The 17,274-nt window shown below is 48.2% G+C and overlaps 1 protein-coding gene across 1 annotated transcript; it reads right to left on the reverse strand.

Annotated features, from left to right (window-relative positions):
- Positions 1 to 5,427: 5,427 nt before the first annotated feature.
- LOC144954716 (protein FAM162B-like) lies at positions 5,428 to 16,352 on the reverse strand. The gene is made up of 4 exons (XM_078885153.1): positions 16,087 to 16,352; positions 10,008 to 10,116; positions 8,181 to 8,289; positions 5,428 to 7,102 (listed from the first exon to the last, which is right to left on the reverse strand). The coding sequence occupies exons 1-4, from the start codon at positions 16,202 to 16,204 to the stop codon at positions 6,998 to 7,000; spliced, it is 441 nt and encodes a 146-aa protein (XP_078741279.1). The 5' UTR covers positions 16,205 to 16,352; the 3' UTR covers positions 5,428 to 6,997.
- Positions 16,353 to 17,274: the final 922 nt, after the last annotated feature.

A 17,274-nucleotide genomic window follows, 5' to 3' on the forward strand; every position in this document is an offset into this window, starting at 1 on the left:
CCACCCACCCACACACATTCACCCACCCATCCATCCACACACATTCACCCACCCACCCATCCACACACATTCACCCACCCACCCATCCACACACACTCACACCCACCCACACACACACACTCACACACCCACCCACACTCACCCACTCGCACACACTCACCCACACACACACATCCACCCACCCACCCATCCACACACACTCACCCACCCACACTCACCCACCCACACTCACCCATCCACACACACTCACACACCCACCCACACTCACACACCCACCCACCCACACACACTCACCCACACACACACACTCCCACCCACACTCACACACACCTGGTCTCACACCCTCTCCTGCACCACTTCTCCGCGTGTCTTCCCCCCCCCACCCCCCACCACCCCCACCACCCCCCAGGTCTGTCCCCGCGTCTCCGGACAGCGTCCCGTCACTGCGAGATGTTATGAGACAAGAGCAGTCGGACAACAACAACGACAACCACAACAACGAGGCCACTCCACCACCACCACCACCACCACCCACCACCACCGCCACCACCGCGTGGAGTCGGGGAGACAACGGCCGCATCAACCCCCACCTCGCCCCCCATGTGACCCCCCCCCACGTGACCCCCCCCCCACGTGACCCCCCCCCCACGTGACCCCCCCCCACGTGACCCCCCCCCCACGTGACCCCCCCCCACCCTCGCGTCCGCTCCCTGGTCTCCATCCAGGAGGAGGAGCTGAGGGCTGAGCGAGCGTTGATCTCCACCCGGGACAAACCCCTGGAGCTCATACAGGTGGGACACGCGGGGTGGGGGGGGGTGGGACACGGGGGGTGGGACACGCGGGGTGGGGGGGGGTGGGACACGGGACACGGGGGGTGGGACACGGGGGGTGGGACACGGGGGGTGGGACACGGGGGGTGGGACACGGGGGGTGGGACACGGGGGGTGGGACACGGGGGGTGGGACACGGGGGGTGGGACACGGGGGGTGGGACACGGGGGGTGGGACACGGGGGGTGGGACACGGGGGGTGGGACACGGGGGGTGGGACACGGGGGGGTGCTCGCTAACAGCACTTGCCCGGACAGTCTGTTAAGGCTACACGGGGGACCTCTGTCTTTGTTCTGTCGATGTGTCTGTGTGTGTGTCTGTGTCTGTGTGTGTCTCTGTGTGTGTGTCTATCTCTAATGTGTGTGTGTGTCACTGTGTGTGTGTGTGTGTGGGGAGCGGTAGTGTAGTGGTTAGCGCGCTGCGCTATGAACCTGGCGACACGAGTTCGATTCCCGCTCACGGCCAACACCAGTGACGATTATCTGAACCGGTCCCGGCCTCCCCTAGGTCGACTCAGCCTCAAATGAGTACCTGGTGCGGTGTGTAAACATCGTCACTGGGGAGACAAAGGCGGTCGGGCGTGGTGCTGGCCACCCACCCCCTCGTGTACCGTTCTGGCCTTCATATAGGTGCTCGCTAACAGCACTTGCCCCTACAGTCTGTTAAGGCTATACGGGGGATCTTTATCTTTGTGTGTGTGTGCAGCTGGAGGAGAGGGCGCTGCAGGAGCTGCTGAGTCTCTACGCGCTTCGCTTCCCTCGCGACTCCATCCACGCGGCACGTGCAGAGACCCCACTCACCTGGAGCCCAGTGGCACTCACACTGATACACTCACTACTCACTCACACTGATACACACTCACACTACACACACACTACACACACACACTACACACACACACTCACACTACACACTCACACTACACACTCACACTGCACACACACTCACCATCCACGCGGCACGTGCAGAGACCCCACTCACCTGGAGCCCACCTCAGTGGCACTCACACTGATACACTCACTACACACTCACACTGATACACTCACACCACACACTCACACCACACACACACTCACACCACACACTCACTCTACACACACACTCACCATCCACGCGGCACGTGCAGAGACCCCACTCACCTGGAGCCCACCTCAGTGGCACTCACACTGATACACTCACTACACACACCACCACTCACACTCACACTACACACTCACACTACACACACACACTACACTCACACTACACACTCACACTACACACTCACAACACACACCACCACTCACACTACACTCACACTGATACACACTACACACTCACACTACACACACACACTACACTCACACTACACACTCACACTACACACTCACACTACACACTCACACTGATACACTCACTACACACACCACCACTCACACTACACTCACACTCACACTGATACACACTACACACACCACCACTCACACTACACACACACACTACACTCACACTACACACTCACACTACACACTCACACTGATACACTCACTACACACACCACCACTCACACTACACTCACACTCACACTGATACACTCACTACACACACCACCACTCACACTACACACTCACACTACACACTCACACTGATACACTCACTACACACACCACCACTCACACTACACACTCACACTACACACACACTCTACACACCACCACTCACACTACACTCACACTACACACTCACACTACACACTCACACTACACCCTACACACACCACCACTCACACTACACTCACACTACACACTCACACTGATACACTCACTACACACACCACCACTCACACTACACACTCACACTACACACTCACACTGCACACACACTCACCATCCACGTGGCACGTGCAGAGACCCCACTCACCTGGAGCCCACCTCAGTGGCACTCACACTGATACTCACTACTCACTCACACTGATACACACTCACACTACACACACACTAAACACTCACACTACACACTCACACTACACACTCACACACACACCACACTCACACACCACACTCACTCACACACTCACTCACTCACACACTACACTACACACTTCCCTCTCACACCACACTCACTCACTCACACACCTCACTCACTCACACACCACACTCACTCACCACCCACACTCACTCACAACACTCACACACCACACTCACACACTCACACACCACACTCACACACCACACTCACTCACTCCACTCACTCACCACACTCACTCACACACCACACTCACTCACTCACACACCACACTCACTCACACACCACACTCACACACCACACTCACACACCACACTCACTCACACACACACTAACTCACTCACACAACCACACTCACTCACACACCACACCTCACACACCCACACACCACACTCACTCACACACCACACAACCACACTCACTCACACACCTCACTCACACACCACACTCACTCACACACCACACTCACTCACACACCACACTCACTCACACACCACACCACACTCACTCACTCACACACACTCTCACCACACACTCACACACCACACACTCCACTCACACACCACACCTCACTCACACACCACACACACTCACTCACACACACCACACTCACACACTCACTCACACACACCACACTCACACACACACCACACTCACTCACTCACACACCACACTCACTCACTCACACACCACACTCACCACTCACGCACACACCCACACTCACACCACACACTCACACACCACACTCACTCACACACCACACTCACTCACTCACCACACTCACTCACTCACCACACTCACTCACTCACACACCACACACACTCACACACCACACTCACTCACTCACACACCACACTCACTCACTCACACACCACACTCACTCACTCACACCACACTCACTCACACACTCACACTCACACACCACACCACACTCACACACCACACACTCACACACCACACTCACTCACTCACACACCACACACACTCACTCACACACCACACTCACTCACTCACACACCACACACACTCACTCACACCACACTCACTCACACCACACACACCACACTCACTCACACACCACACTCACTCACTCACACACCACACTCACTCACTCACACACCACACTCACTCACACACCACACTCACTCACACACCACACACTCACTCACCACACCACACACTCACTCACCACACTCACCACACACTCACTCACACACACCACACACTCACACACCACACTCACTCACTCACCACACTCACTCACTCACACACCACACACACTCACACACCACTCACACTCACTCACACACCACACACACAAACCACACTCACACCACACACTCACTCACTCACACACCACACTCACTCACTCACCACACTCACGCACACACCACACTCACGCACACACCACACTCACGCACACACCACACACCACACTCACACACCTCACTCACACACCACACTCACTCACACACCACACTCACTCACTCACACACCACACTCACACACCCACACACCACACTCACTCACACACCACACACCACACTCACACACCTCACTCACACACCACACTCACTCACACACCACACTCACTCACTCACACACCACACTCACACACTCACTCACTCACACACCACACTCACTCACACACCACACTCACTCACACACACACCACACTCACTCACACACCACACTCACTCACACACCACACCACACTCACTCACTCACACACACTCTCACCACACACTCACACACCACACACTCCACTCACACACCACACTCACTCACTCACACACACCACACTCACACACACCACACACTCACTCACTCACACACCACACTCACTCACTCACACACCACACTCACTCACTCACTCACACACCACACTCACCACTCACGCACACACCACACTCACTCACTCACACACACTCACTCACACACCACACTCACACACCACACTCACTCACGCACACACCACACTCACTCACTCACACACACCACACACACACCACACTCACCACACTCACACTCACTCACACACCACACTCACTCACACACCCACACTCACTCACACCACACTCACTCACACACCACACTCACTCACACACACACTCACTCACACACCACACTCACACACACACCTCACTCACACACACCACACTCACTCACACACCACACCACACACATCACTCACACCACACTCACACTCACACCTCACTCACACTCACCACACCACTCCACACTCACACACACACTCACACCACACTCACTCACACACCACACCCACTCACCACACCCACACTCACACCACACCACACCACACCCCACACCACACACTCACACACACACACCACACTCACTACACTCACACCACACTCACCACAGACACCACTCACACCACACTGCACTCACACCACACTCACCCAACTCACTCACACACCACACTCACTCACACTCCCTCACACCACACACTCACACCACACACCACACTCACCACCCAAAATCTTCTAAGGCTTCGTGTTGAACTGGGGGGTGGAAGGTGGCCGGGCGGGAGACACTGCTGGGGTATGTGAATGAGAGAGACAGATAAGGTGGCCAGGAAACAAACAATCCGTTTAATAATAACAACGACGTTATAATAACATTATAACATAATAATTAGACTATTATATTATACTATTATCTTTTAAAATCCCAAACGACTACAATGCTGACGACCAAATAACGCGCACAGCCCCCCCCCCCCCCCTTTGCGGAGTGCTTGGCTAGAGGTCGGGGTTCGGGGGTTAGAGGTCAGGGTTAGAGGGTCGTGGCTCAGGGTTAGAGGTCAGAGTTAGAAGGTCGTGGCTCAGGGTTAGAGGTCAGGGTTAGAGGGTCGGGGCTCAGGATTAGAGGTCAGGGTTAGAGGGTCAGGGCTCAGGGTTAGAGGGTCAGGGGTTAGAGGGTTGGGGTTAGAGGTCAGGGTTAGAGGGTCAGGGTTAGAGGGTCAGGGTTAGAGGGTCAGGGTTAGAGGGTCAGGGCCCAGGGTAGAGTGCCACAGCCCAGGGCGAAGAGTCGGGGGTCAATGTCAAGGGTCGGGGGTGAATGTCAAGGGTTGGGCTTACAAGGCGAGGGGGTTCAGGGCCTGGGCTGACTGTTGTGGCCGGCAAGGCAAAGCTCCCCTCCAAGCTCGGGGCAACCCCCAGCAGCTTAAAACGAAAGGCCGACACGGAGAGAGACCGAGAGGGCAGGCTCACTCCGCTGCTAGTTGCGGAAAGTCCACGGCGTCACGGAGCGGGGCGAGAGACGTGCAGACTGCACACCGTGTAGGTGCGGGATGGAACTCACGATCTCCGGCGTACCAGGCGATGTAGTTAACATCTCCTGGCCACTGTGGGGTCATAATGGCCGTGTCCGTGACACCAGTAGTCTGCGCTGCTGAGATCTTGGGATTAGATTCATTCAGAGAGCAGTCTCTGTTCGAATCCGTGGGTCTCCAAGTCTTGAGTGGGTCTGCGTCTATATGCGTGAGTCTTTGGGGAGTCTCTCAGTCTCCGACTGAGTCTCTCAGTGAGTCTCTCAGTGAGCCTCTCAGTGAGCCTCTCAGTGAGCCTCTCAGTGAGCCTCTCAGTGAGCCTCTCAGTGAGTCTCTCAGTGAGTCTCTCAGTGAGCCTCTCAGTGAGCCTCTCAGTGAGCCTCTCAGTGAGCCTCTCAGTGAGCCTCTCAGTGAGCCTCTCAGTGAGCCTCTCAGTGAGCCTCTCACTGAGCCTCTCACTGAGCCTCTCACTGAGCCTCTCACTGAGCCTCTCACTGAGTCTCTCACTGAGTCTCTCACTGAGTCTCCCACTGAGTCTCCGACTGAGTCTCCGACTGAGTCTCCGACTGAGTCTCCGACTGAGTCTCCGACTGAGTCTCCGACTGAGTCTCCGACTGAGTCTCCGACTGAGTCTCCGACTGAGTCTCCGACTGAGTCTCCGACTGAGTCTCCCACTGAGTCTCCCACTGAGTCTCCCACTGAGTCTCCCAACGTGTCTCTGAGTGAGTCTGGGTCTCTGCGTGAGTCTTTGGGGAGTCTCTCAGTGAGTCTCTGAGTCTCTCAGCGAGTCTCCGAGCGAGTCTCCGACTCATCTCAGGCTCATCTCTCCCCATGTCTCCGTGCGCCCCTCATACGCTCCCTCCTCCTCCTCATGCCGCCTTCATGGCCTCCGCGCTTTGCTTTTGTGCCTCGTCCTTGAGCTGAGCCTTTTTATCCAGGTTCCAGCCACTCAGAGATTCGTTCCTCTTCGCCGCCTGCATTCCCACACAAACACAAAACACAAATGTCCCAGTCTGTCGTGTGCAGACTTTACCGGAACCACCATTGGAACCTCATTTGCCAGTAAAAAATATGGTAATTGTTTTTTTTACCCTTCTATCTGGCAACAAAACTGACACCTTTTTTTTACAAGGAGGCATGTTTGCATAGACCACAATACCTGCGGTCATAATGCAAACAAAAAACATAACTCTGATAGAAGGGAAGTAATACAATAATAATACTTCCCTTCTACGTGACTTTACCGAAAGAACCAAGAAGATGAATCCCTGCAGTCACGAAAGCTTTAAATCGAAACACAACTCTGATAGTGCATATATTATCAGAGTTGTGTTTTTTCGATGTAAAGCTTTGGCGACTGCAGGGATTCATCTTCTTGGTTCTTTCGGTAAAGTCACCATGTAGAATGGAAATTATAAAATAATAAAAATAAAACATAATGACAGAACCTGTTCTTCACCTGAGGACGAAACGTCGTGAGAATTATTATGTTTTAATTTTATTATTTTATTATTTCCATTCTACGTGACTTTACCGAAAGAACCAAGAAGGTCTCTCATAGATTGAAATGTTAAAGTCTCCCATAGACTCCAATGTTAAAGTCTCCCATAGACTCCAATGTTAAAGTCTCCCATAGACTCCAATGTTAAAGTCTCCCATAGACTCCAATGTTAAAGTCTCCCATAGACTCCAATGTTAAAGTCTCCCATAGACTCCAATGTTAAAGTCTCTACCCATAGACATCAATGTTAAAGTGTCTCCCATAGACGCCAATGTTAAAGTCTCCCATAGATTTTGATTTAAAGCTTCTTTCGTGACTGCAGGGATTCATCTTCTTGGTTCTTTCGGTAAAGTCACCACGTAGAAGGGAAGTAATAAAATAATAAAATAAAACAATAAAATACAATTCTCACGACGTTTCGGCCACAACGCAAGCAGCCGTCCTCAGGTGAAGAACAGGTCTGTCAGAGGCCAAGTGCTGTCCAGGAGTGCAAAGGTGGTTGGGTTGTTGGTGGTCACGTGGTGGTAGTGGTGGTGGTGGTATCTGGTTACCTTCTTGCCAGAGATGACCATGAAGAGACAGCCCATGAGGGTGAACCCGATCATGATGTAGCAGGCACGGATTCGCAGCTTGTTCCGGGCAGCCTCGATCATCTCCACGCTGAGCACGCGACCACAAAGTGCCGTTAGTAGTCGCGAGAAAAGCCCCTGTGATGATAGCGATGACATCGGTGACAATGATGATGATAGTGATGATAGCAGTGATAATGATGATAGTGATGATATTGGTGATGATGATGATAGTGATGATATTGGTGATGGTGATGATATTGGTGATAATGATGATATCGGTGACAATGATGATAGTGATGATAGCAGTGATGATGATAGTGATGACAATGATGATAATGATGATAGTGTTGATAGCAGTGATAATGATGATAGTGATGACAATGATGATAGTGATGATAGCAGTGATAATGATGATAGTGATATTGGTGAAGAACAGGTGTGTCGGAAAGACAGCGTCTGAATGAAATAACTATGGTTGAGAAGGTTGGAGAAAGGGGAGCTGCAGAGGGGATATTGATGGGGGGGGGGGGGTGTTAGTCAGAGACAAGCCAGGCGACAGTCCCGGAGCGAAGGGTGCCTCATTGTGGATGTCTAATAGGGGTCCATATTGTGGAGGGCTTCAATGAAAGTGGCTGCTCTTATTATAACAACGTGTCGCGGGAGTTGTTAAGACATCGACTCAACACGACCCATAATCGGGTGCTGCCCCTTGGTGTGTCGTCCGTTGGGCTCCTTACGGTGAAATCAATAAAAGTTGCCCTTCTTACATCCTTGTCGTCAGAGTCATTACAATAGTGTCGGTGAGCGTGTCGGTGAGCGTGGTGATGATCGTGGTGATGGTGGTGGTGATGATGTTGGTGATGATGGTGGTGATGACGGTGGTGATGATCGTGGTGATGATCGCGGTGATGATCGTGGTGATGACGGTGGTGATGACGGTGGTGATGATGGTGATGATAATGTTGGTGATGACGGTGGTGATGATGGTGGTGATGACCGTGGTGATGATCGTGTTGATGACAGTGTTGATAATCGTGTTGATGATCGTGTTGATGAGCGTGATGATGATGATGACCGTGTCGATGACCGTGTCGATGACCGTGTCAATGATCGTGTCGATGATCGTGGTGGTGATGGTGGTGGTGATGATGGTGGTGATGACCGTGGTGATGATCGTGTTGATGACAGTGTTGATAATCGTGTTGATGATCGTGTTGATGAGCGTGATGATGATGATGACCGTGTCGATGACCGTGTCGATGACCGTGTCGATGATCGTGTCGATGATCGTGGTGGTGATGGTGGTGGTGATGATGGTGGTGATGACCGTGGTGATGATCGTGTTGATGACAGTGTTGATAATCGTGTTGATGATCGTGTTGATGAGCGTGATGATGATGACCGTGTCGATGACCGTGTCGATGACCGTGTCGATGATCGTGGTGGTGATGGTGGTGGTGATGATGGTGTGATGATGGTGGTGATGATGGTGTGATGACCGTGTCAATAATCGTGGTGATGATGGTGGTGATGATGGTGGTGATGATCGTGGTGATGACGGTGGTGATGATCGTGGTGGTGATGGTGGTGATGATGGTGGTGATGATGGTGGTGATGACCGTGTCGATGATCGTGTCGATGATCGTGGTGATGATCGTGGTGATGATCGTGGTGATGATCGTGATGATCATCGTGGTGATGATCGTGGTGATCATCGTGATGACGCTGATAATGACAGTGATGACCATGATAGCGACGACGACGACGATAATGACGACGGGGGGGGTCGGTGAGGTCACCACTCACGTGACGGTCTCCGGGATATCATCCTGCTTCTTGAACCTCCCCGACCACAGCAGCAGCCTCCTGTCCATCGCCGTGGGCCGGTATCCGGGGACACGGAACTGTGCCGTGGCTACGATGGGGGGGCGAGCGGAGAGGGGGGAGAGGCAGAATGAGTCACAAACTAAAGCAAGACTCGACTTTGCCACGAAGCGCCAATCTCGTCAGAAGCAAAATGGCCCATCATAAATGACAGCGGCTCAGCCAAGTGGCCGATGTCATCGTCACGTGGACATTTATAGCAGCAGACAAATAGTCTACACGCATGGAGACACACAGACACCTGTAGACACAGACACCTGTAGACACACAGACACACAGAGATCCATAGACCCACAGACACCTATAGACACACATAGACCCATAGACACCCACCAAAACCCAGAGATCCACAGACCCACAGACACCTATAGACACACATAGACCCACAGAGATCCATAGACACACATAGACCCACAGACCCCCACAGACACCTATAGACACACACATAGACACACAGAGATCCATAAACCCACAGACACCTATAGACCCACAGATCCATATAGACCAACATGGACCCATAGACACCCACCAAAACCCAGAGATCCACAGACCCCCACAGACACCTATAGACACACAGAGATCCATATAGACCAACACATACTCATAGACACCCATCAAAACCCACAGATCCACAGAGACCCCCCCAGAGACCCATACTAAAACTAAACTATGTTTTTTGTTAGCAGGTGTCAGGCACCCGTTGAGCTACCGTGTAGCTCTTTAATCATAAGCCACCTAGCCATCACTAATGACAGCAGCTTAATCAATCGGCTGATCAAATTGAAATGTGTAGCAGCCAAATACTCTCAACGCGCAGTGACGTGGACTCTGAGCCGGGGGAAAATCCACGCAGAGACCACCACAGGGAGAGAGACGCAGACTCCAATATATACAGCAGCAGGCGTCAGGATCGAACCCACGACCTCCTGTATACCAGACGAGGTAGTTAACATCTCAACATTGAACCCACGGCCTCCTGTATACCATGTGGGGTGGTCAACATCTCGCCACCGCAGCACCTACACAGAGACCCTGCAGTTGCCATGGGTTGACCGACTGAGATGACCGGTAGATGCACCACCTGTAAACCCCCTACTGTGCCAACTCGCTGCGTTTTAGACGCCCGGCGTTTCGCTTGAGAGATCATCTCTGCCTGGTGCCTTTCCTGATCTCAGACTCTGGATCGCCTTCAGTACTTCCTCAACAGATGGTACCTCAGCCAACCAAACTGAAGAGTGAGATTCCCCTGTAGTTGTTACAATCTGTGCGGTCCCCCTTCTTAAAAGGGGACCACCAGGGCATCCTTCCAATCCTGCGGAACCCGTCCAGTGGGCCAGACTGTTGTGGTGATGTCATGTAGGGCAGTCTGTGCACAAATGCCACCCTCCCTCAGCATTTCGCTTGAGAGATCATCTCTGCCTGGTGCCTTTCCTGGTCTCAAGACTCTGGATCGCCTTCAGTACTTCCTCAACAGATGGTACCTCAGCCAACCAAACTGAAGAGTGAGATTCCCCTGTAGTTGTTACAATCTGTGCGGTCCCCCTTCTTAAAAGGGGACCACCAGGGCATCCTTCCAATCCTGCGGAACCCGTCCAGTGGGCCAGACTGTTGTGGTGATGTCATGCAGGGCAGTCTGTGCACAAATGCCACCCTCCCTCAGCATTTCGCTTGAGAGATCATCTCTGCCTGGTGCCTTTCCTGGTCTCAAGACTCTGGATCGCCTTCAGTACTTCCTCAACAGATGGCACCTCAGCCAACCAAACTGAAGAGTGAGATTCCCCTGTAGTTGTTACAATCTGTGCGGTCCCCCTTCTTAAAAGGGGACCACCAGGGCATCCTTCCAATCCTGCGGAACCCGTCCAGTGGGCCAGACTGTTGTGGTGATGTCATGCAGGGCAGTCTGTGCACAAATGCCACCCTCCCTCAGCATTTCGCTTGAGAGATCATCTCTGCCTGGTGCCTTTCCTGGTCTCAAGACTCTGGATCGCCTTCAGTACTTCCTCAACAGATGGCACCTCAGCCAACCAAACTGAAGAGTGAGATTCCCCTGTAGTTGTTACAGTCTGTGCGGTCCCCTTTCTTAAAATGGGACCACCAGGGCATCCTTCAAATCCTGCAGAACCTGTCCAGTGGTCCAGACCACTCTCATTATGTCACTTTGGGCAGTCTGCACATAAACGCCACCCTCCCTCAGCACGTCACTTGGGAGACCATCTCTGCCCCGCGGGGCTTCACCTGGTCTCAGACTCCAGATCGCCCTTTGCACTTCCTGCAGTGCATCATGTACAATCTACAGTGTAGAATATAATGTAGTGTATCATGTACAATCTACAGTGTAGTGTATCATGTACAATCTACAGTGTAGAATATAATGCAGTGTATCATGTACAATCTACAGTGTAGAATATAATGTAGTGTATCATGTACAATCTACAGTGTAGTGTATCATGTACAATCTACAGTGTAGAATATAATGTAGTGTATCATGTACAATCTACAGTGTAGTGTATCATGTACAATCTACAGTGTAGAATATAATGTAGTGTATCATATATAATCTACAGTGTAGTGTATCATGTACAATCTACAGTGTAGAATATAATGTAGTGTATCATGTATCATCTAGTGTAGTATATAATGTAGTGTATCATGTACAATCTAGTATATAATGTAGTGGAGTAGTTCTTGAATTTTGTTGTTGTATTCTATTTTGTCCATGATGACAGTGACTCAACAATGGCAGCTATACAAAAATAAAAAATTAACCCGTAAAAACAAAGTTTTTCACTATAAATCCTTTATATGCGTGTTCAATGGGCCACAACCCAGCCCACATTGGTCTTTGAAATGGGCGGCTAGAGTCCTCTCGTCCTCTGGCTTGAGATGGCTGCCACCTATGGGTCAGATGATTGCCTGCCATCATTAAGCAATTGGTAATTAAATATAATTTTTTTTTACCTAAAAAGTGTAACATTTTGGAGAAAAAATTTTCACGAAAAGAAATTGTCACGCACAACGAGTCTGTGTGCAAAATGTCAGCTCGATTGGATCACGGGAAGTGGGTTAAAAAACGACCGAAAGATTTGCACGGTCGTAAGCGCGCAAGCAAGCAAGCAAGTGAACTTAATATAAAGGATTTAATAAAGGATTTAAAAAGAGACCCCACCAACAGCCTCGTCATTAAAACCAACAAAATCATTTCTGATTCAACCGCATTAATTGATCAGACCAAACAGTTCTCGTCGAAACCTTCTGCAGCCAGGCCACCAAGATTGTACGGCTTGCCAAAGATACATAAAGAAGATACACCTCTTCGTCCCATCGTCTCTACTATCAACTCCCCCACCTACAAACTGGCTCGTTTTTTGTCTGAAATCCTGTGGCCTTTCACTGGAAAACCACCTCTGTGGTACTAAACTCTACTGACCTGGTATGGACAATCAAGGGAATTTCCCTGTCCCCAGACGACCTGCTTGTCAGTTTTGATGTGGTTTCCTTATTCACCAAAGTTCCTGTACCTGACACCATCGCAATCATTCAAGACTTGGTTCATCAAGGACTGAATACTGGGGTACACACTACTAAGTTACAACAATAACGAAGTTTACGCCAAGTCATAACAAGTGTTATGCTATTAACAATTGTGATAATGTTACTGACAATAGTAAGTGTTATAGTGTGATTGTTTATGTTATAGTGGTATAATGTTCATTGTGTAATAGTGTAATTATGTTATAGTGTAATTATGTGATTGTGAGATTGTTAACAAGTTATAATGTAATAAAGTGTGAGTGTAATTGTGTTATTAACAATAGTAATAGTGTTAAAGTGTAATTGTGAGTTTGTTGTTATAATGTTAGCGTGTAATGGTGTGGGTTTGTGTGATTGTGTTATTGTTCACAAGTTATAATGTTATAGTGTAATAGTGTGTAATAGTGTGTTAGTGTGTTGTTATTAACAATAGTAATAATGTTATAATGTTAAAGTGTAATAGTGTGTGATTGTGTTATAGTGTAATAGTGTTAGTGTGTTATAGTGTTATAGTGTAATTGTGAGTTTGTTGACAAGTTATAATGTTAGTGTGTGATAGTGTATAATGTTAGTGTTACTGTATAGTGTAATAATGTTAAAGTGTAATAATGTGATTGTGAGTTAGTGTGATTGTGATTTTTCAGTTATAGTGTAATAGTGAGTTTGTGTGATTGTGAGTTTGTGTGATTGTGAGTTAGTGTAATAGTGTTATAATGTGAGTTGTGAGTTTGTGATTGTGTTATCATTAACAAGTTATAATGCTATAGTGTAATAATGTAATAGTGTTATAGTGTAATAGTGTTATAGTGTAATAGTGTTATAGTGTAATAGTGTTATAGTGTAATAGTGTTATAGTGTAATAGTGTTATAGTGTAATAGTGTTATATAGTGAGTTTGTGAGTTTGTGTAATAGTGTAATAGTGTTATAGTGTAATAGTGAGTTAGTGTTATAGTGTAATAGTGTTATAGTGTAATAGTGAGTTAGTGTTATAGTGAGTTAGTGTAATAGTGTTATAGTGTAATAGTGTTATAGTGTAATAGTGTTATAGTGTAATAGTGAGTTAGTGTAATAGTGTTATAGTGTAATAGTGTTATAGTGTAATAGTGTTATAGTGTAATAGTGAGTTAGTGTAATAGTGTTATAGTGTAATAGTGTTATAGTGTAATAGTGAGTTAGTGTAATAGTGAGTTAGTGTAAGTGTTAGTGTTATAGTGTAATAGTGTTATAGTGTAATAGTGAGTTAGTGTTATAGTGTAATAGTGTTATAGTGTAATAGTGTTATAGTGTAATAGTGTTATAGTGTAATAGTGAGTTAGTGTTATAGTGTAATAGTGTTATAGTGTAATAGTGAGTTAGTGTAATAGTGTTATAGTGTAATAGTGTTATAGTGTTATAGTGTTATAGTGTAATAGTGTTATAGTGTGAGTTAGTGTAATAGTGTTATAGTGTAATAGTGTAATAGTGTTATAGTGTTATAGTGTTATAGTGTGAGTTAGTGTAATAGTGTTATAGTGTAATAGTGTTATAGTGTAATAGTGTTATAGTGTAATAGTGTAATAGTGTTATAGTGTGAGTTAGTGTAATAGTGTTATAGTGTAATAGTGTTATAGTGTAATAGTGTTATAGTGTGAGTTAGTGTAATAGTGTTATAGTGTAATAGTGTAATAGTGTTATAGTGTAATAGTGTTATAGTGTAAGTTAGTGTAATAGTGTTATAGTGTAATAGTGTTATAGTGTAATAGCGTAATAGTGTTATAGTGTAATAGTGTTATAGTGTAAGTTAGTGTAATAGTGTTATAGTGTAATAGTGTTATAGTGTGAGTTAGTGTAATAGTGTTATAGTGTAATAGTGTTATAGTGTAATAGTGTTATAGTGTGAGTTAGTGTAATAGTGTTATAGTGTAATAGTGTAATAGTGTTATAGTGTAATAGTGTTATAGTGTAAGTTAGTGTAATAGTGTTATAGTGTAATAGTGTTATAGTGTAATAGTGTAATAGTGTTATAGTGTAATAGTGTTATAGTGTAAGTTAGTGTAATAGTGTTATAGTGTAATAGTGTTATAGTGTGAGTTAGTGTAATAGTGTTATAGTGTTATAGTGTAATAGTGTTATAGTGTAATAGTGTTATAGTGTGAGTTAGTGTAATAGTGTAATAGTGTTATAGTGTAATAGTGTTATAGTGTAATAGTGTTATAGTGTAATAGTGTTATAGTGTTATAGTGTTATAGTGTAATAGTGTTATAGTGTGAGTTAGTGTAATAGTGTTATAGTGTAATAGTGTTATAGTGTAATAGTGTTATAGTGTGAGTTAGTGTAATAGTGTTATAGTGTAATAGTGTTATAGTGTAATAGTGTTATAGTGTAATAGTGTTATAGTGTAATAGTATAATAGTGTTATAGTGTAATAGTGTTATAGTGTAATAGTGTTATAGTGTAATAGTGTAATAATAGTGAGTTTGTGAGTTTTACGAGCGGCAGACGAGGCCTTGACGGGGGCTGGAGGCTGCGCGCACAAAGCCCGAAACGAAGCCGCCCGAACGGCTCCTCGTCTCAACAGGCCACCAGCGGTCGCCATCGCCATCATCATCGTCGTCGTCTTCGTCCTCGATCACAAGCCGATGAGCAGCAGATCGATCGGTATCGATTATCGGGTCGGATGCGATCGGATTGTGTCGCGTTGAGAATGCAAGGCCGCGGCGACGACTTCTGACATTGGCGGTGGTGGTGGGGGGGGGGCGGGACTATTTATAGTGACGCGCCCGACCGCTTCACCGCCGCCAGCGTGTGCGAGTGCGCGGAGAGTGGGAGGGAAAAGGTAGTCCCGCTAAGTAGAATGTGTTGATTTTAACCGGATTATTACGAGTTACAAAAATAATATAAATACAAATGTGTTATATGCTGGAAGGAATAGTGGATTTTATATTGTTAAAAAAGATTTCTTCATATTATTTACAAATGTTCACCAGGCATGCTGTGTAGATTTAGAGTGCAGTATGCGGCTGCTTTACTTAAATGTCCACGTAGTTTAGCTTTAGTATGGGTCTCTGTGGGTCTCTGTGGGTGTCTATGGGTCTCTGTGGGTGTCTATGGGTGTCTGTGGGTGTCTATGGGTCTCTGTGGGCGTCTATGGGTCTCTGTGGGTCTCTGTGCGTGTCTATGGGTCTCTGTGGGTCTCTGTGGGTGTCTATGGGTCTCTGTGGGTGTCTATGGGTCTCTGTGGGTGTCTATGGGTCTCTGTGGGTCTCTGTGCGTGTCTATGGGTCTCTGTGGGTCTCTGTGGGTGTCTATGGGTCTCTGTGGGTCTCTGTGGGTGTCTATGGGTCTCTGTGGGTCTCTGTGGGTCTCTGTGCGTGTCTATGGGTCTCTGTGGGTCTCTGTGGGTGTTTATGGGTCTCTGTGGGTCTCTGTGGGTGTCTATGGGTCTCTGTGGGTCTCTGTGGGTGTCTATGGGTCTCTGTGGGTGTCTATGGGTCTCTGTGGGTCTCTGTGGGTGTCTATGGGTCTCTGTGGGTCTCTGTGGGTGTCTATGGGTCTCTGTGGGTGTCTATGGGTCTCTGTGGGCCTCTGTGGGTGTTTATGGGTCTCTGTGGGTGTCTATGGGTGTCTGTGGGTGTCTATGGGTCTCTATGGGTGTCTATGGGTCTCTGTGGGTCTCTG

The sequence above is a fragment of the Lampetra fluviatilis genome, unplaced genomic scaffold (assembly GCF_964198595.1).
Source record: "Lampetra fluviatilis unplaced genomic scaffold, kcLamFluv1.1 SCAFFOLD_357, whole genome shotgun sequence".
NCBI lineage: Eukaryota > Metazoa > Chordata > Hyperoartia > Petromyzontiformes > Petromyzontidae > Lampetra > Lampetra fluviatilis.